Source organism: Malaclemys terrapin, chromosome 21 (genome assembly GCF_027887155.1).
Source record: "Malaclemys terrapin pileata isolate rMalTer1 chromosome 21, rMalTer1.hap1, whole genome shotgun sequence".
Classification (NCBI taxonomy): domain Eukaryota; kingdom Metazoa; phylum Chordata; order Testudines; family Emydidae; genus Malaclemys; species Malaclemys terrapin.
Window position 1 is genome coordinate 5,228,366 of NC_071525.1, and position 20,966 is coordinate 5,249,331.

The following is a 20,966-nucleotide window of genomic DNA, read 5'->3' on the forward strand; positions in this document are numbered from 1 at the left end:
GTTTATAACTGAACATTGACTTAATACAGCTTTGAAACTTTACTATGCAGAAGAAACATGTTCCCTTCACTTTATTTTTTTAGTAGTTTACATTTAACAAAGTACTGTATTTGCTGCCTTTTTTTTTTTTTTTCGTCTCTGCTGTTGCCTGATTGTGTATTTCTGGTTCCAAAGGAGATGTGTGGTTGACTGGTCAGTCTGTAACTCTGATATTCATAACTCCGAGGTTCTGTTGTAATGACATGACTCCAGAAGACGGGGTACGCTTTTTTTAAACCAAAACACCTCCTAATATCCCATGAGACTCACCAAAAAATCATGACAGTTGGCAGCACAGGGGTTCTAGAATTCCTGGGGTCCTTCCATCGCTCTCCGGCTAACCTTGCACAAGTCCCCATGCCTCAGTTTACCCCGTCTGTAAAAACAAGAATGGCAACACGGAAGTTTAAAAAGTATTGCTTATAAAACACGTTCTGGTCCTTTAGATGAAAAGCATTTTTGATAGGCGAAGAGGTTAATGCATCTACTCAGCCCATGGAGTGAATCTCAAACAATATAATGTATCCAGTGAAAATTACCTCTCCAGGAACACAGCTATGACCTTCCACTTCTAATAATCTAGGAGGAATTCTGGAGCGGAGTCAATTGTACATTGGCATTGTCTAACTTTAAGATTGTTTCTCAGAAGCAATTACGTGGCTTCCTGTTTCTTTTCCAGAATCTATGAGCCCTTAGATTTCCTTTTGTAAGAGATTCTGGGCCTTGATTCTAATTAATGTACAGTAATAATAATACTTACACCTCAGAGTGCTTCGCAAAGGGGGTCAGTAGCATTATCCCCCTTTTTACAGATGGGGAAACTGAGGCACAGAGCAAGACTGTGACTTGCCCGACCTCAGCCAGCAGGGCTCTTTGTGCCGCTTGGGCTCTATGTAGGGGCCCTAGACTGCTGCAGTTTAAAGGACCTCCTTTATGTGAATTTGGAATTGGGGCCTCTGGTTTGTCAAGAGAAATGGGCCGGCCTGGGCAGAGAGACTCACAGAAGTTTTTGTCTCTGTCAATGGAAACAGCAGGTGAGGACATCCTGGCAGCTAATGAGGTTGTTAATCAGCCCATTGAAGATCCAGGTGAGCCCTGCCCTGCAGCTGCAGGCTGTATTGATAATCAGAAAGGAGTGGCAGTTCTGTGCCTTTCAATGCTGATCGTGATTAGAACAGGTGACCAGAGACAGGTGCTTTCTGTCTCTCTCTTTTTGGCTGCTTTCTTCTTGAATTAATTTATTTCTAGTGGATATAGGGATATGGGAGGCCTGGAGTCTATCCTTGGCTCTGACACTGACCTGCTGTTTGACCGTGGGCGAGTCACTTCCCTGCTCTGTGCCTCAGTTTCCCCAGGGAACAGACTGTCTTTTGTGGGGTGTGTGTACAGAGGGATATGGTACATACCTAGTGGGTTAATAGCTAAAGTGCCAGTAGGTGGCGATCAGGAACATCCTAGGTTTTTTAGGACCCAGAAAGCTTCCTCATGTGCATGGTAAATATTTCTGGTGGGCAGTTCTTGACACCTACTATGCTAAACTAATAAAAATCACCCACTTAAGGAGGTACCTGCTCCCTTCTGATCATGCTGCTAGAATGCAAGATGCCGAAGCTTAGCGCTGCCACAGCGCCCTGCAAACCAGCCTTGCCCACCTCCTGTGTGTTAGGTCTTGTTAGGTGGATTGGACGCTCTTTGGGGGCAGGGACCATATTTTAGTTTTGTGTTCATACAGTGCCTTGCACCACGGGGGCCCTGCCTGCTCCGTGATGGGGGTTCCTAGGTGTTACCATGATGGGAATATTGTATACCCCCATTTCACAGCTGGGGAAGCAGTTTGCTCTAAATTCACAGAGCGTTGCGAAGAGGATTCAGGAGTTCTGACATGCTACGGGATTGCACTGGTGCACCTACCCCCATGGCTGCAACGGGGACGTATCCTCCCATGTAAATTAAAGCCTGAATGTGTGTCCTCCTTTCCGGCCCCTTCCCTTATCAACCTCTGAGCACCAGCCACTACTGGGTTTCCTAGGCTATTGTCCTGAGTGACTGTTGTCCCAGCAGTGAGCCAGGAAGCCCCTGTTGAGAGTGAACCTCCATCCCCGCCCCCCCACAGTGTGGATTGCAAGCTTCCCTTTGAATCCCATCAGCTGCTGATCTGCCCTTTGCAACCCTCCCCCTTACGCAGTTAAAACCACTCACGCTTTGTTGGGGTATTCCAGGAGAGATCTGAAGCAGGTTTTTCTGCCTGCATTTGAAAATCCAGTGGCCTGTTTGAGGCATTTGCCCTGGTCAGGTTCCTGGTTTGTGTACATTTGCTGCTAGACAGAGTATTTTCCCCCTCTCTTCCTGTTGGGTGGTGATAGCCAGTTGTTGTACTCCACCCCAGAAGAAGCTGCATTTCAGGCCAAAATGAGAGGTGAGCTATGAGCTCCTTATCCGTCTCAAGAGCTTTGCAAACTCTGCTATCTGAAGGCTGGGATGGCCAGTGCTTGTGCAGGTGTGCGCCATCAGAGCTCCTCTTCGGCCTAGCCCTCTCTGCCTAACTCTTCCATTGTTTGAGGACACCTTGGCTTGTAAAATGTAACTTGGTAAATGAGTGACTGCCGGGGGTGGGGGAGCAGCTAGACGATCGGATGCCAGTTAGACTCTGTTTTGTTTGCAATGCTACCCCTCCCAGCTGCTGGGTCAGGACTGGAACTTCCCCAAAGCCGGTGGGTTGTTCTGAGCTGGGGGCTGCAGACTGGATGGGTGCAGAGATTGGAAGTTGCTGTTTCAATTAGGGTGACCAGATGTCCCGATTCTTGGGTCTTTTTCTTGTATAGGCTCCTATTACCCCCCCCCCCGCCCTGACTCAGAGGCGTAGCGAGCGCCCTCTGAGCGGAGGGGGCCCCGCAAGGAAGGGGGCCCCTAAAAGTGGCAAAATAAATACCACATTCCAGTTTCTGCATTGTAAGGGGCCCCGCCTGGACCTATGTTCAGAGGGGGCCACCGTTCCGAGGGGGCCACGTTCTTTGTTGCTACGGCCCTGCCCTGACTTTTCACATTTGCTGTCTGGTCACCCACCTTAGTTTCAATCCAGGTCTCGGTCTAAACTCCCTGAAGAGCTGGGGCGTGTGGTGGATCTGGGGAGGAGGTTGGGTTATGTGGGGGGGTGGTTGGGTTGTCTGTGTTGTTTTAAGCCCCCTTTTCAAGGCTTAAACCCCAGGAATGGTAAGATGGGCAGTGCTTTTTGTCAGGCCCCCAGCACCTTTGGCTTGGCAGTTCATAGCCCAGCACCTCTGGTGACAAATGAAGCCCTGAACAAGGGAAAGACCCTACTATAAACAAAACCACTAATAAGTAAATAAACCGGACAGGGGCGCCACTTTGGGCTGGATGTCTTCCTGGAGGTTTCCTCGCGTGACATAAACTTTTAAAGATGAATCTTGAGTTCCTAGAGATTCCAGAGAGGGTTGGCGACCTTCAACTCAGCCCTGGTGGCCCCCGATCCCGAGGGAGCCGCCTTGTAAGCCCAGCTCTGATTCTGTTTGCCCAGGGCAGAGTTCAGGGGCTGGGCTCCTCCCTCGCTCTCACAAAGATCAGCTCAAGCGAGGCAGTTTCGGTAGCTTCCCCCACCCCATGGCCCCTGATGGGGGATTCCCTCCCCACCGCCGGCCCCACTCACCCCTCCCGGCGTGGGAGGCTCGGCCTCTCCGGGGCTGCTCGGAGGTGGGTGGGCGCTGGCCCCAGCCGGGCTCCGGAGAGGAGGAGACTGTTTTGAATAAGCGAGCTGCGTTTCGAGCTCCGCGACTCTTTGACTTCCTGCGCCGGAGCCGGGCTGAGGTCCCTGCTGCTAGCGCCGGCCGTCTGAACGCTCCGCTCCGCTCCGGGGGCCAATCCGGCTTTCCCGAGCCTGGGGCTCCGGACTATGTCTCGGATCCAATCGCTGGCCAGGACCAGGATTGACCGGACAAAGGACATCGCGTGGAAGGTCGGTGCCCTCCCCCCTCTGCACTATTTGGGGTTTCTGGGAAGGGGCCAAGGTGTGGGGGGGTCGGGTCTGGGGGAGAGGGGGCAGCTGTGTGGGGCGCAGGGTGGGGGGGATCTGGGAGGAGAGGGGGCAGCTGTGTGGGGCGCAGGGTGGGGGGGATCTGGGAGGAGAGGGGGCAGTTTGGGGCGCAGGGTAGGGGGATCTGGGTAAGAGGGGGCAGTTGTGTGGGGCGCAGGGTGGGGGGGATCTGGGAGGAGAGGGGGCAGCTGTGTGGGGCGCAGGGTGGGGGGGATCTGGGAGGAGAGGGGGCAGTTTGGGGCGCAGGGTAGGGGGATCTGGGTAAGAGGGGGCAGTTGTGTGGGGCGCAGGGTGGGGGGGATCTGGGAGGAGAGGAGGCAGCTGTTCCCCTTTTAAGTCTTCCTGCGCCCGATCTGAAAGTTGAATCCTTTATTTTAAGCTTTCCACCCGAAGCTCGGGGTGGGGGTGTGGGTGGGGTGAGGAGAAATGGTCTAAGACCCACTTCACGCGGGCACACACATGGCATTCTGACTCCAGGCTTCAGCTCTGGAGGGGTGGGGGTGATGGAGAAAAACCTCCCCCCCTCCCCCATGCTGGTCTGCCTAGCAGCTCGCTGGGGTCTCTCGGCCATTAGGGGAGCGGGGGAATCCCAAGTCTTGGGCAAGGAGGGAACTTTACTGGTGTCTGGAGAGAGACTCTGTCTGTCTCTGCTCTTTGTGGCTCAGCCACTGTCTGGTCTGAGCTCTCCCTTCCCTCGTGGGGGGGTGGGGGGGGGGAGTAATCTGTATCTGAAGGGCCCCTGTAGCTGGTTCCTATTAAGCAGGCATCTGCAAAACCACTTAGGCTGGGGAGATGGTGCCTGCAAAGGGGCTGGGCTGGGCAACCCCAAAGACGGAGCGGTTTTAAAAAAAGAAAACTTACCAAGTGTGTGTGGAGGGGGTGCCAGATCCATCAGCCGGGATCTGGATTCTAGGGGGGGGGTTCCCATTTGGATCTGGATTCTGCGGGGGGTTCCTGTTTGGATCTGTGAACTTCGGGCCTGGGTGCTGGTACCGAGTTGGGGGCAGGCAGGGCGGGAGGACCATTTGACAATACCATATTCATGGCAAGGGGTGAGTTCGTGTATTTGAATTCCCCCACCCCCAGGCTACAATGTGCTACCAGTTCTTTTTGTCAAGAGAAATCCAGAGATTGAACTCTGGATTCTGCACCAGCCCCATTGTAGAGGGGAGAGCCCTGGGATGCAGTGTAACTGGGTGGTGCAGTTGAGAAAGGGGATTTTTATACCCCCTTTTCCACCCACCCAACCACCCACCGCTGCTTTCTTGTTGCTTCCCCCCCTCCCGCCTGTTTTTATACCCCAGGGGTGACACTGTAGCTGCTGCCACGTGGGGCTATTTATCAGCTCCGGCCAGGCACAATGAAGTGGTTTCCGTAGCCATGTGATGCTCCCAGCATGGTGGTTAAAATAGCACTGAGCTTAAAATGCTGCTATTGTCCAGCCTCCCAAGGCCCCCTTTGCCAGCAGGCCTTGGGGGCTGCACAAGATGAAATCCAAGCAATCTGGGAGTCCTCTCTCCACCAATAAAATAGGGGATCATTGCAAACACTGGGGCCTGGAGACAGGAAAAAAGCCGGCACCTGTGATTTCATAATAAGCTTTATCCTTCTTGGGTGTCTCCAAACTAGAGATGGGTTCAGGGCTTGATCCAGATTCCAGGCTTCCTCATGCTTTTGGGCCTGATCCACCTTTCTACCAGGGTCCCTTTACACCGATCTGGCAGATAGAGGCCTCAGTGTGGTGTAATATACCAGTTCCTTCAGCTGGAAGTGTCAAGGGACCTTTGATTTATTATTACAGTAGCATCCACAGGCCCCCATCGTGATTGGTGCTGGAAGTACCCCTCGTGAGACACGAAATAGACAAAGGGTAGTTGAAAGGAAGGATGATTCCTCCCTCCTTTTGCAGGTGGGGGAAACTGAGGCACGGAGCTGAAGCGCCTCTCCCAAGGCGGCACAGAGTCAGTAAGCCCATCTCATGAGGATGCTTGGAACCAAGGTTTGGGTTCCGGGTACATCTCTGCTCTTGAAGCTTAGTATAGTGGCAGATCAGCTGGGGGGGGGAGAAGGGGGCTGGAGGGGGTGTCTACCTGAGAAATGCCACTGGGAGGAGGTCTCCCTGCTCATCCCCAGCTGCTCCAGTGCTAAGGAGGCTGAGAAGGGAACCGTAGCTCAGTTGGGGGCGGCGTGTCCCTTCCCGTGCCAGCTCATGAGGCAATAGCTAGCCTGATGAAATGAGACCTTGGTATCTCGAAACGCAGAGCAGCCGTGTTTTTGTTGGCTGCTGGCTGATGGGAAGCTTTGAGGCCCCAGCTGGTGCCATGAGAACAGGCAGGGGGGGAAACGCTGCACCCGGCAGACTGGCAGGATGCTTGTGTCTCTCGGAAGGGCAGATTGGTGCCTGCGCTTGGCGCGAGTAGCCGACTGTTCTGCCAGCAGCGTTGATTAGCAGGCCCAGGTGGGTGCTGTGCTGACGCTGAAGGAGGGTGGAGCTGTGGTTAAGACGTCAGTATCTGGACTCCTGGGTTCTATTCCTGGCTCTGGGAGGGGAATGTATCTTAGTAGTGAGAACAGGGGACTGGGCGCCAGAGACACCTGGGTTCTCTTCCTGGTTCCAGCGTGGTTAGAACGGAGGAGTGGGAGTCAGGACGACTGGGTTCTATTCTCAGTTCAGTCACTGCCTCACCGTGTCCTCTTGGGTGTCCAACCTCCTTCGTGCCTCAGTTTCTCTATCTGTAGAATGTGTCACCGGGATTCAGGCTTAACTATCAACTGGTGCTGCTCTGTGTCCCCCTCTGGTGGCTGGCCTGCATGGGGGGGCTAAGAACCTACAACTGCTACCCTCAAATGGCATTGCTAGGAGAGCATTCCCTGGGTTCCTTTTAGCGCTGAAGTTCCCAGGTTCAATCCCGCCTTGCGGTCAGAGTTCTTAGATGTGCAGATTTGGATTTTTGTTGCTCGCCGGCTCCTGATGGGATGTTCAAATTTAGCAGCCCTCGGTGCATGTTGGGAAGAAAAGGCTGAGGCGGGGCTTTCTCAGAGTCTGGTAGGGGCGGGCTGGCCATGAGCGGCTGCGTATTGGGATGTGGGGGGAAGTGGTGGTTTGCATGTCGGATGATTTCATCAGCACCCTGCTTGCCACACCCCAGCTGGGCCGGGCGGCAGCTGTGGTGCGATTGGGGTCTGAATGCATCTCCTCTCCCAGGAGGCCTGGTTGGGGGCAGAGCTGCAGTGGGTATGACCGATCCCAGGCGCTTGGCGAGTTGACACCTTCCCCTCCTGACTCCCCGCTCCCTGCTTGCAGACTGCTGCCACCAGCTGTCACGGTCTTTAAAACAGTCGCCCCCACTCAAAGCTACGGGGAGCTAGCTTGCAAGGGGTGGTGGTGGCCTGGGCCTGGGATCTCCCCATGCATCTCTGTCAACTCCCCTCAATCCGCCCTCCCAAGCACACCCACCCCCTCTCTTCTGCTAGCCAGAGCCCTAGGTTTTTGGCTGAGCGGGGCCTGCCAAGGACAGGCAGAGAGGGGGATGAGGAACGCCACACCGGGCATCTCCTGAGAGGTCTGGCTTCCTAGCAGAGACGCTGGGCACCAGAGGCTGCTGAAGTTGCTCCCAGAAGTGCCTGAAAATGACCTTGGATGAATGAATTTGCCGGGATTTTGAAGAGCGGGGGTCTGGTCCTGGATCCAAGGTGGTGGAAGCCTTGAATGTGGGGCCATGACCCTTTTGGGAATGGGCCATGGGGGAGCCATTCGGGAGAGGGGTCTGTGAACCGCTGCTGACTGCATCTTCCGCATGGGTGGAACCAACGTTTTGTGGATCTGGACCCCGTGGGAAAGTCCCTCTCTGCAGCTCTGGGCCCATCTCTGCTTAAGATGGAGGTTCCTTGGCATTGGAGATTCCAGCTCTGGGGGCAGCTGGTTGGGGCAACGCCCTAGTGCCTGTCTCTCAGGACTCCCTGCTGGGACTTTGGTGTGTGTGTGTGTGTGTGTGTGTGTGTGTGTGAGAGAGAGAGTGATTAAACTGGCGTCTGAAACCCAAGACCAAGCCGGAGCGGGCTGGGGATGGTGTGGAGTCACCGTGGGAGAAACTGGGCATAATAGACAGCGAGGGTTAGAAACCGCTTTGACTCAGAAGTGGATGGAGTGTGGGAGGTGGACCCGTATTAGCAACTCCCCCGGTTTTTATCCCATGTCACTCGGTATTTGGTATGTTTGCTTAAATCCTCAGATCCTGGAATCCTGTGAAATAGGCCTGAACCTCTGCTTTCATTTTAAATCCCTCCCCCCCCCCCCCCTATGAGTTTCTGTCTCTCATGGTTGCAGAGAAAAGCTTGGACACTTGACACCCTTCTCACCCCCTCACTTCCAATTCTCAAACTCTAAGGGCAACTGAAAGCATCTCTGCCTTCTTACTGTTTTTTAAAATCTCCTGGTTTTCAAATCCAATCTCATGATTTTGCGGCGAGGGGAGGGCCCCGACTCGTGAATGTTGAAGGTGGGGGGCGGGCGATGCTGGCTCAGCCTTGTTTACTCCATACCGGGCCTCTTGCGTCTACCGGCACCATCGTGCATCTGGCATAAAGGGGCTGTTGTGAGCTGGGGTCTTGCTGGAAAGGTGAAGTCATGGGGGCTGAATGAGGAACCTGTGATTCTGAGGCTAGGGCCTCTGCTTTCATCTCCTGCCTGAAAGGAGCCAGTTGTGCTCCTGGTCAAACTCTGCCTTGGCTGGATCTCCCGCCCCTGAAACTCTGCCGGCCTCTCCCTGCCTGTTTGGGTTTGAGGGCATCTTTTGTTGCAAAGTTAAGGGGAGGAAGGAACTGGGCATTTGAAAGATTGCTTTGTTCCTGTCCTGCGGGGAGTGGAACTGGAGAGCGGCTGTGCTGTTGTGTTACAGGCATGTCTGGGGAAGGTGATAAGGAGCAAAATATCCTCTTGAGAAGGGGTGAAATAATCTAAATTGGGGGGGGGCTTGTTATTCATTTGTATTATTTCAGTGGCCAACTGAGACCGGAGCCCTCGTGTGCTAGGCACTGGAAGCATGCACCGTATTACTGACCCAAAACATTTCAAGCCCCCCAAAGTTGTGAGTCTTGGTTTAAAAATCATAAGGTTCTTTTTTAAAAGGGGGGGTGTCTTTTGATTTGCATTCAGGTTTGGGGGGTTGTGTTTTCAAGTTTTCTTTGCAGTCTAGAAACTTGTCCCTTTTTTAAACAAACGCTGAGATTCTTGCATCATCACCTGACTCCAGGAGCTGGGGCTTTAAGAAAAAAAAGTCACTGTCAATTGCAAGACTCCCAATAAAGTCTTGGGACTCAGCAGCACTGCCTCTGATGTTAATCCGCTTCAGCTGTAACTTACAAATTGCAGTTTGGTCCCATTGCTAGAGATAGGATCTTAAAAACCCACCTGCCTGCAGGAATCACTGGGGTGGGTTCTCTGGCTCGTGCAATGCACTGGTCAGGTAAGCCGATGTCATGTGATTTTTAGGGGGGCTTTATCACCGAGCCCCTTGTTTGAGACGCCCCAAATTTGGGCCATTAACCCTACACCGGATCCCCATGAGGTACAGCAATTTGCAAGACAAACCAAGGTGGCTTGTGGATTTCAAGGCACTTTAAAAAACTATTTGCTGACCCTTAAGCAACTCTCAATCTTCCCAGCAGAGCTGCCGCTCTGCTATACCAGTCATACCCTTCTGGCCTTAAAATCCATGAATAAACCATCCTGAAACGGCGAGGATCATTGAGATCTGTCAGCAGCGTCTCGCATCCCGTCTGTGCTCATTATGCTCCCGTTGGCTTACGGGCCAGTCAAGTTGTGCAGAGAGACCACCTGTCCCTACCCCTGGAACAATGGCCCCCTTTGAAACTGCTGGGGCCGGTTCTTGTTGCAGATAAAGGCTGAGGGATCTGCTGTCTCTTTGGAGGAAGGAGCGCTCTCCGGAGCTGCGGCCGCTGCCTCCTTTGGGATTTGCTAAAGTAGGGAGCCAGCGATGGAGGTTCATTTGTTTCCAGCTTTTTCGGCCCTCTTTGTCTCTTCCTGTTAACTCCTTAGAAGCTGGAGGTTAACGTTTTGAGGCAGTGGATTTTCCCCCTGCTCCATGCTGGGTTGCTATTGGAGGGGCATAGGGGAGAGGCGAGCTTGGCTGTGATAACGGATGGGTTAAAAAGTGAAACAGGGCTAAGATTTTTCCAAAGGGGACCAGTGACTTTTTTGGGAGGGCGGACTAGTTTGAGACCTCTCAGTCCTGGTCTAAACTGTGCTGGTTTATGTCAACACTAGGGCTTGTACCGGGATACCTGTGTTGGTTTAAAAAAACAAATCACACTCGTAACCACTCTAGCTAGGAGTGCAACTTTCAATGGCAGATCCGGCCTGATTTCAGAAGGTGTTTGACAGGGGCTCTTCCGAAAATCAGGACTAGAGCGGGTCAAAGTTTCCATCCAATTTCTTTTTTCAACAAATTAAAAAAAAAAAAATTATTTGTCAAAACAGAAATGTGAGTTGCCCCCGCCACCCCACCCTGTGACAACCGGAAGTTACTGAAAGGACAATCAGATCCGTGGTCCTGATGACCTGGAGGTGACTCTTGTCACGCAGGGAGTCAGCGGCACATTGGATGAGTCGCGTTGGAGCCGCAGTCTTGACCGTGGGAGGCTGCTTGCTATGGGGACAACCAGCCGAATAATTTGCTGCTGTGGATGGTTTATATTACAGCAGCAGCAAGAGGCCCCAGCTGAGATCCGGGCCCATTGCGTTAGGTGCTGTACGTGCACCTGGTGAGAGACAGCCCCTGCGCCAAAGAACAATCTAAAAAACTAAGGGTGGAAGGACAACCAGGGGCCCAGAGTTACCCAGTGGGAGTAGAACCCAGGTGTCCTGAGCCCCAGTCCAGATCCCTAGACTATGCTGTTTTCCCCTAGCTGGGCTGAATAGGTAGGCCCTCATTCAGCCCACAGCTGGATGCAGGAAGGAGGCAAGACGCGCGTGCCCCTTAAGTTGCTCTGTGCATGAGCCGTGCTTCGTCCAGATGACTGCGCCCCGGAACGGCTTCCCGGGGGCAGGATGACACAGGCGTGAGCTGTGGAAATGTACCAGCCCGCTCGGCGTCGCCCGCATCCTGACACCTAATGGGCAAGAGGAAACCTGCCCGGCCCCCGCCATGGTGTTGCCAGACTGAGGAGGCGAAGTGGGTTGAATGTCTTGCCGCCTCCTACCTGTCTCACACCTCCCTCGCTTCGCTGAACTGGATTAGGCAGGTAGCTCTATTCAAGTGAACTGTTGATGTCTGAGATCAGGGAACCTAGCAACTAGGTTGACTCCTAGTCACTTGTTTGAGTCACTGCACGGCATTCCCTCAAGAGTGGGAAACAGAACCCCAGGCGTCCTCGCTCCCAGTCTCCTGTTCTAGCCGCTCCACGGAAGGTGAGCCCAGATGTCGGCGCTCCTCACCCATTGTGGTTGCTTCTCTGCCTCCCCAATGCGCATCTCCCCAGCTCCGACCGCCTCGGGCTGTTGTATTCTACACTGAATCCGATCAGTTGGAACCTGGGGAATTCGTTTCTCCAAGTTGGGCTCTACTGTAATCCAGTGATGCTGATCTGTCCAGTTGGGCTTGTCTGCCAGCCAAACCCGCAGCTGCTCATCTGCTGCCCCCGAGTGATGATACTTCAGCTGTACTTCACCAAGCCAATTTCAGCACTAGCCACTCTGCTTTACGTTGAGGAGAGGGAAACTGAGGCACCAGGGGCTGGATTTTTCAGACGTGGCCGCTAGCGTGGGGTTGGCTGGCTTTCCGGGCACTTCACAGCGGCTGGCTTCCCAAGAGGCCGAACACCCATAGCGCCCATCGAGGTCAGAGTCGGGGATAGAAAAGAGGCAGCGAGTGACTTCCCTTCTCAGCGTGGTGGCTCTGTCCTCCCGAGGTGGCTGCTTCTAGAAACGTCTGCCTGGGCTGGTGGGTCCCACATGTGCCTGGAATGGCCGAGTGGTGACAGCGCAGCGTGAGCTATTGTTCAGAGAGACAAACGGCTGTAGAGACTCTCGGTCGTCGTCCTCCCTCTCCACCTCTCTTAGTGTTTGTTCCACTCCGGTGTTCTTGCCCCTCACTGTTGAGGTCGGGTACAAATCAGAGACCTATTTCCCACAGCGCTCAGACCCTCTAATACCAATGATCTCTGCTCCTGTTGCATCTTTCATCCAAGGCTCTGAGACAGATGAATTAACCATTACAGTGCCGGTGTGTGTGTGTGATTTTTTCCCCCCCCCCCATTGTACAAACAGGTAAACTGAGGCACAGAGGTGATTGCTTGCACTGGAGGTTTGTGTGGAGTCCTCATCTCTGCCCTCCCCCCATCCCACATTACAAAATCATACTCTCCTCTCAGAACTGGGGATAGATCCCAGTAGTCCTGACTTCCCCACGACCCTTTCCTTTTTAAAGTTCAGGGTGGGGAGCAACCTTTCTGGGCGTTTTAGTTAGTGGTAGAGTTGTCAGGCAGTGATGTCTAGTAGTTGGAGCAGAGCTAGGCGTGGAGCGTATGGTTTAGTGGCTAGAGCAGAGGCCTGGAGTCAGGATTCTTGGGTTTTATTCCCGGTACTAGGAGGGGAGCATGGTGTAATGGCTAGAGCAGGAACCAGGGAGTCAATATCCCAGGCTATATTCCAGGCTCTCCTGGCCTTGTAGACACTTGCGCTTGTGAGTCTCTTGCCACCGTGAACAACCCTGTAAAACAGAACCCTACTTTAACCGCCCGACCTCAAACCCAGCCAAAGTGCCCCGCTGACAAGTTTCATTACAAACCCGAACGCTCAGGTCGCCTGGGCTGAATCATTTGAGTCTTCTGAGGGAGCTGGGTATAAACTTCACGGTGTTAACCCCAAACCAGAGCAAAAAACCCCTCTGATTGGGTGAGTGTTTCTTTATGTAGCTGAGTTACGAATGCTGCGATCAGTTCGGCGCCCGAATTTGGGAGCAGCGCGAAAGTGAGTGGAAAATCTCTGCTCACCAGTGCGCCAGAGTCTCCCGCCTCGCCTGGCTGGCTCCTTTCCCTGTAGCACTGGCGGACCCCAGAAGCATGAAATAGCTACAAAGCTCGGCTAGCCGCAGCTTTGAGGCGTGGAGCTAGGAGTTCAACCATCAGGGAAGCCTCCCGCGGAGGCCGGCCCCTCCTGGCAAACCTGGCCAGGGGTTCGGCTTCACACCCATTTGGCCCTGATCTCCCCGCTCAGAGGAAGAAGTGTCTAGGGAGTCAGGACGCCTGGGTTCTCTTCCCAGACGGAAGCAAGTTGCCTCCCTCACCTCTGACTCTGTTTTCCTGTCCGTAAAACAGAGATGAGACTGGACTCGTGGGGGGAGTCGGTGGAGGAGCTGTTACAGGGTGAGCTATTTGCAGCAGGGACATCCTCTTAATACGTCACGCTGAGGCTCCCAACCTATATAAATACTTAATAAAATCCCTTGAGAGGAGTAAAAACTTGATTTGCCTTTTAGGGATTTCACCCACTCCTGGTGCGTATTCCTCCTTTAATGTTCTAGCCACCCCCACGTTGCCAGGCTGATGTTACAGCCAGCCTGTGCCATCAAGCGGAGGGAATAAGCAGTGTTCTGGACTGATAGACGAACTGTCTCCACTGCTGCAGTGCAGCTGCTTCTGGGGAGGAGCGGGGCAGCGGTTTAAAATCCATACAGCAATGCTCTTCAGGGATTGCTTCACCTGCTGCTGAAATACAATCACTTCTGGGGTGGAACGTGACAGCTGCACAGCCACATAACAGGAAGCGAAGTGCCCACATAACCCTGTTTTTGTGGGGTCCTGAATGATCACTTACAGTTAGACCCTGGAAGTTTGTGTCTCAAGTAAGTCTAGAAGATTTGGGGTTTCGAGGCGGCAGCGTGGCCTAGTGGATCGAGCACAGGATGGGGACTCAGATCATCTGGGTTCTGGTCCCTGCCCTGCTGGGTGAACTTGGGCCAGTCACTTTCCTGCTCCGTGCCTCAGTTTCCCCCTCTGTAAAATGGCGATAATGACACTGACCTCCTTTGTAGATGTGCTGAGGAGAAGTTTCAGAGCGAGGGATTTATTATTTTAGAGAACTGGGCCTCTCGCAAATAGGCGAGAGGAAGATCCTTCTTTTCTGTCTGGAACAAAAATCCCTGGCTGCTGGGAAAGCGCTGCAGGCCTCTTACTCACTGCTAAGCAGTGACTGTACATCCTGGATGACTAGAGCATGGAGAACTGATTCTGCAATCAGACTGGTGCCTCCATGAGTGGGCTTGGGCCGAGCTGAGGGTTACGGTTGGTTCAATGATAGACGCTTCAGAAACTGGCAGAGACCTGGCAAACTCATTCCACCTGAGCAGCCAAAGAGGGTTCTATCCCTGGTGCTCGGAGGGGAGAGTGAGGATATTTCTCAACAATACTTTTGGGGGGAAAAGATCCCCCCCCAACTGTTTTGTTTTTTTTTAATTAAACTTTTTCTGTGTGTGGGGGGGGGAGAGGGGTGGAACCACTTTTTAATAATAAAAGGAACCTTCCCTCCCCTTTTTCCAGTTTAAAAAAACAAAAAGTGTTTTTAAATCCCCCCCCCCCCGCCACCCGCGCAACTAAAAATGTCAAAGAAATGGATGTTTTTGTGGAATATTGAGATTGTCTTCCAGGCCCCGTTTTTGTTTAAATCCTTTTTCAGTGAGGAAAAAGGGAAAACCCTGCTGATTTAGACCAGCTCTAAACCCTTTTTCTGAACCAAGATAATCACTTTGGTTAGGGGCCTCATTTGGGGGGGGTTTGTATAAAGGTGCTATAAATCTGTGCAGGTCAGGCCAGTCCCTCGTCTGGATTCATATGGGCAATCCCATCTATTAATCTGAAGTCTTGACGGCTCCCATCACCACTGGATCAGGCACCTCACAATCTTTAATGTGTTTTATTCTCCTCGCACACCTGTAACGTAGAGAAGTGCTGTTAGCGTCTGCCAGATAGGTCAGTATGATCTGCCGCATCTCCCAGGTGCATGCATTGGTGTTTGTAACGTGCTTTGAGATCCTTTTGATGGAAGGGGCTAGAGAACTTAAGAACAAGATAACGTCCCCATGCGTGCCCTGTCGCTGAGGATTTCTGAAGCTCCTGCAGAGACCTTTATGTTTTCCGAGGATGGCGTCTTTCTGGGAAGTAGGTTTTTCATCCTTTGAAATCCTGAGAGCTCTGAAGCTGGGCAGAGATTTTGGTCTCTTGCACGCCGTGGAATTTCTCTTATCAGTGGCTTTTAATGATGGACTGAGTTTGCCGAGCAAGGCGTGCAGATCCCCGCTTTCCAGGTGCGGCGTGGGAGAGTTTGTTTTATGTCCGGGTCTCGTATCTGGCTTCTCAATACAGATTCCCAGCCCTGTCTCGGCTCCCAAGGGTGAGAGCTGCCTTTCTAGTCCTCCTGCCTGCCTGGATTCTCCACGAGGGGGAAGGGAGCCGGATTCTGATCTCTGTTACACCACTGTGAATTTGCGGTAAATCCATTGGGCCTGATTCTTAGTCACACTCCAGGCTGGTCTGGCAACACGAAGGGGCCTTAAAACTGATGGAAACAGCCCCGTGAGCATCCTTCCTGCCCAGCGTAGAGCTGGTGTAAGGGTTTTGCCCCAGTGGGTGATGGGGTGTGTGGCCGCAGTGCACTGTGCTGTAGGTATTCTCTGCTTCCCAGGGTCCACGAGGCACCAGAGCAGCCCAGGGGTTGCTGTAATTTATGCTGGGGCAGGGTCCTGCATCACTGTGGAATATGGAATACGTTGGCTTAATGCCCCTGCTGCTCCAAGCACAGGAACAGAGCGACGGAGGCCAGGGATCTGTGTGGGGGTAACTCCAGATTAGCTGTGCCTAGCTCCGTGAGGATCAGTTACCCCCAACTTGTGTCTGGTGGTGAGGGCGGTTTCCCTTGTGGGGATTGTCACACAAGAGTTAGAAGCCCTGGCCCCCAAAGTGGGTCCCTTTCCCTTTAAGCCCGGCCTGCATGTGCGCAGTGGGGGTCCCTTTAAAAAAAAAAAAGTGTCAGGAACAAATAAATCCCAGGACAATGGCTTGATGATGTGCCCAGGGTCCCTGCCACCCTCCCTGTTCCTAGCCTGGCAGCTTCTCCGGCTGGCAGGGAGCCCCAGTAACTGGGCAGGATGCTTTGTGGTTCGGGACTCTCTGCACCAGGATGGACTGCTGTTTCTGTTTCCCATTCAGTGATGGTTGCGGGGCAGAGAGGCTCCTCTGCGGGGAGTGGGTGAGTTCCCTTCCCCCTGGGCCCTGCCTCCCACTCTGGTGCAATGCAGGCGGTTGATTTCCAGGCTGGGGGCGCAGCTTCTTTCTGATGGGCGCTTGCTCCTTTCCTGTCCCCCGGGGGATCTCTCCCGCCGGATGCCCCCGGCTGCGTGAGGAGGACGTGCCCGCTTGGGGGAGGCTGTGGGGTATAGCAGACACCAGCCTGGCACCCAATCAGCCGCTGTATGGACATGCCCCGGAGGAAGAGAAAAGGGCTGTGAATCCTATTAGGGTCAGAAGGGACCAGATCCTCTAATCTGACCCCCTGTATCTTGCAGGCCACCGCCAGTACCCGCCCACCAAGCCTGACCTATTGGTTTAGCTTTGCAGTGCTGGTCCTTTGGTGCAGCGCGGGGTGACTTGTGGCAGATGTCCGGCACTGTGGTGCCTCGCAGTGATGCCCCACTTGGCCATTGCTGCTTTGTGCTTGGAGCCGAGGAATTGTACAAAGCAAATAGCGAGGGGGGGGGTTCACGCAGTACCCCGCTGTCCTCCCATTGCCCCCCTCAGATCAAGGCTGGGCGTGCTGCATGAAAACAGCCGACTCTCCCCTTAAAGTGCTCCCATGTAGAGCCAGCCAAGCGATCCCTGCCTGGTACCGTCCGTCCCCCACTCTGAGAACTGTCTCCACGGCCTCTTCCCCCACCTCTCAGCTAAATCCCCTGCTGTGTTTTCTCTCTCTTGCCCTCCCCTTCCCCTCTCCCCCTCCATACATCTTGGGGGGGTGTGACTTTAACCAGATGTTGCATCGCTATGCAGGACCGCATGCCCTGCGCAGGGCAGGGGAGGAGCTGTTTTAACCTCCCACTCACCCCAGTAGCATTCCTGCCCTCTTAGCACAGCTGCCCGCCTTGGCCCCGGTGCCGAGGGCCTGGACCTGCTTGTTTGTATCCAATGGAAATCTCTGAAGGGGCGCAGTGCGTGTTGGGGGGCTGTAGAGGCAAGCGACTGGGCCTAGGAGTTGAAGATGGATGGATGGTGGGTGGGGAACGAAGTGGATTGACTCAGCCCCCCGCAGGGACAAGATCTAGTCCATTTCCCCTTCTCCACCCCAGCCAAAACTCGGCCTGGGCTACCTGCTTCTTCTCTCCTCCCATCCCCCGGGTTATCAGTTCTGTTGGACCAGAGCAAGATCAGGTAAATAGGTGTGATTCCTCTGTGTCATCTCAGCTGCTCTTCGTGCCATCGGTGAGTCTGACAGTCAGTCGCTGTGTCTGAATGGTGGTTGGAAGGAGGGAGAAGTACAGGGCTTATGACCCACGTCCTGTCTGATAATCTAAGCCGTCCTCTTCATTTCCCATCCCCCCCAGGGGCTAACCTGGCTAGGAGAAGGAAACGCCATCTGTTTATCGGAGGAGAGCTGTCAGGAAAATGCCTCATTTCCAGCAACCGTGACCCCTCCATTGCTGGGCTTATCAAATCAGTGTCTTGGGGAACACAAAGCAGAACTGAATCCGGCAGCAGGGGAGGGGACCGAATGGCTCTATCTGTGGCTTTTATTACACATTTGTGTGTGTGTGTGTGTGTGTGTGTGTGTGTGTGTACAGTGAAAATGGGGCTTGTGGGCTCCCAGGGTCGGATTCCTCTTCCTCCTCTCCACCCCCAATTCTGTCTTTATAATCCCCTTTAAATGGGCAAGCCTTTTAGGATTAAACCCTGTGGGTCAGACTTCACCACTCTGCCTACAAGTGCATAGGCTTTTCCTTTGCTCTAGGATGTTGGGTATCCGGTGAGCCCCCTGGTCTGTCTTACTCCAGTACCCGATGCCTTGGAGGAAGGCAGCACATCCTTACCGTGATCTTAATTTTGCATGGGAGTTGGGGAAGGAATTCCTTCCTGACCCCTGCAGCAGAAGGGCAGTGCCCTGAAGGGTGAGAGCTTGATGCCCCATATTGTCAGCGGCAGAGATGAGTAGAAAATTCATCTGCTGGTTCCTTCGGGGCGCCTTCCCTCCCAAATTCTCAGGAAGCCTGAGCAACAGAGCAGGTGAGATTTTGAATTGTTAGAGCCAAATCACCCACCAACCTTCTGCTCCTGCCTGTGGGCTGTGGGGGATTGAAAGCAACAATGCGCCTGCTCTCTGATCTTGTCAATTTCACTCTGAAATTGTCAAGTTTTAAGCTCTTCTCTCTGCTGATTGCTATCTTGCCAGAACAGAGCTAACCAAGGGGGGGAAGAGACGCTGCAGTTTGCATTAACCCGCTGGGCAACCTGGGTGAGTTGGCTGCCTATTTGCCGAGGGGGGTGAGCCCACCGGAGGATCTGGCCTGCTATTTTTAAGACTCTCTTGCATTCCTGCACCATGGTGGATTTGATGGAGGTTTGGAGACAGGATGTGGGGCTGCAGTGAATTATGAGGGGATAGAGACCCTTTGCTGAGCCCTGTTACTTTGGACACCCCCCCCCACACTCCCCGCTTAGATCGGAGGCCTGTCGGAGGCGAATGCTGACACTTGAAGAGTTTAGGAAAAGGAGAGGTCGGTGATCTGGATAAAGTGACGGCTTGAGATTCTGTCCTCCTGCAGGTTCTGTGCAGAGTCTGATCGGTCGCCCAGCTTTCTGATAAGTGTCTCTTCAAGTGGTTTGAGGTCCTTGAGCGAAAGGCAAAATCTCACTCCTCTTCTACAGAGAGCTGTTAGTGTGTGGGGCCATTATGGACACACGGGAGAAGTTCCCTGCCTATTTGGGAATCTAAACTAGACGGGGATTAGTGACCAGCATTGTAGTAGGCAGCAAAGTCTAGCGATTAGGGCACTGGGTTTGGAGTTAGGAGACCTGGGTTCTATTCCCAGCTCTCCCACTGACCTGATGGGCAGCCTTGGCCAAGTCACTTTGCCATTCTGTGCCTCTGTTTCCCCTCATGCTCTTTCTGTATTGTTGCTTTAAACTCTCAACCCTTTGGATTGTCTCTCGCCATGAGTCTGTACAGCACCTAGCACCATGGGTCCCAGTTCTCACTGGAGGCTCTAGGTGCTTCTGTAATATAAATAATTTGCAGCTTTGGGTGTGCAGGGAGGACAGTCTGTTTTCTCTCACCGAGCCACGTGATGCAAAGCTGACTCGAAGTCAGAAATAGCCAGGACTAGGATTACTCAGAACTTTGCAACAGGAAGTGACCGGCTGACTTCCTCTTTCTGAAAGGAGGGTGCCATGACAACCAGCTGCCTGTCCCCAGTCCGGGCGCCAGGGACTAGATCCTTAACCCTGGGGCGGCTTCCAATCTTTGTAGGGTTTGTGTTCTTCAAACCTCCAGGCCACACATGTGGGGGCGGGAGGGTTTGCGGCACGGGTGGAGACACCTGGTTCGGTTCAAATAAAATAAAACGTCACCTGGATTAGGGCAAAATCCCTAAATTTATCACCGGTATCGAAATTGAACTCCGGAGCGTAGGAGTGAAAACTTTAAGCCAGTGCTTGAATGCGCAGCAGCGGCAGAAGTGGAAGTCAGGACTCCTGGGTTCTCTTCCTGGCTCTTGAGGGTAGTTTAGTGCTTAGACTAGGGGGCTGGGAGTCAGGACTTCTGGGGTTCTCTTCCTAGCTCTAGAGAGGGAATGTGGTCTAGTGGCTAGAGCGGGGGCCCGGGAGTCAGGACTCATGGACTTTATGCCCAGCTTGGCCACTGGCCATCTCAGGGACCATGAGTCGCTTTGCCTACAGGCTGTAGTGTCCCGTGCGTGGTAGAGAAGGCCTAGGTCTCTGTTATAATTAGTATAAAGGAGGATTGATTTTTTTTTTTAGTGGGACTGCGGGACCCACACAGACCCTGTGGTTCTCTCTGGCTCCCAATCTGCCCAGTGCCGTCACGTGCAGTCTTTGAGAGGCCTGGCCTGAACACTGCAGTAATGGAAGGTTTTCCCGACTAGCTGTGAAACGCCGCCTGTTTGAATCTCCGTGGGGTCAGCTCCGCCCTTGGTTGAGCAGATAAAATGTGACCCAAATGTGACTGTCTGTGGTCTCTTGGCTGAGTCTGAAAGCCCCTGATGCTTTTTCACAGCCCACACTGAGATGTCCATTTACCCTGAGTAATGATTGGCCTCTGTCTTCCACCCCAGAGGTGGCTGCATTTCAGGAGCACCCTGTCTGGGGACCCTGTGGGATATGAAAGGCGCCAGATACATCTTTAAAGCATTACTAGGAGACTCACTGCACAGTGTTTGGTTGTTTTTTTGTGGGGGTCCTTTCTTGTTGAGCATCCAAAGCCAATTTCTCCTGTCCCATTTTACACAGGGTAACTTGGCCCCTCTGTTCTACAGGAATAAGGGGTGTAGATCTTCCCTTGGCTGTTCTAGCACCGGGTCTGTGCCGCTCTACGGCGTGAGGCATCCATGGCGGGGTGGGGGTGTATTTGTTAAGCAGACACACGGTTGTCATGGTTATCGGAAACAGGGAAGTACAGGAGATTTGAAATAACTGGGTGTCTTCTCCCATTCTCCTCCGTGCTCTTTCTCCCTCCTAGGATCTCCGTGCCGCGGATTCACGTGGATCTGGCTGGCTTTTCTAGCCCCCCTCCCCTGCCTCTTTCACCCCATCCTGGTGTGATTGTCCTGCTGGACGTGACATCAGCTGGGTTCTGGTGACC

The 20,966-nt window shown here is 53.4% G+C and overlaps 1 protein-coding gene across 2 annotated transcripts in view; it reads left to right on the top strand.

Annotated features, from left to right (window-relative positions):
- Positions 1-20,966, top strand: part of ARHGEF2 (Rho/Rac guanine nucleotide exchange factor 2) — a 124,745-nt gene that overhangs the window by 62,811 nt on the left and 40,968 nt on the right. The window contains exon 1 of one of the 2 annotated variants that reach the window (XM_054010807.1): positions 3,764-4,009. The exons of the other annotated variant lie outside the window; for it this stretch is intronic. Within the exon in view, the coding sequence (XP_053866782.1) occupies positions 3,947-4,009 (63 nt within the window). The 5' untranslated portion in view covers positions 3,764-3,946. Of the gene's footprint in view, positions 1-3,763; positions 4,010-20,966 lie in introns of those variants that run through there. 2 annotated transcript variants of the gene reach the window in all.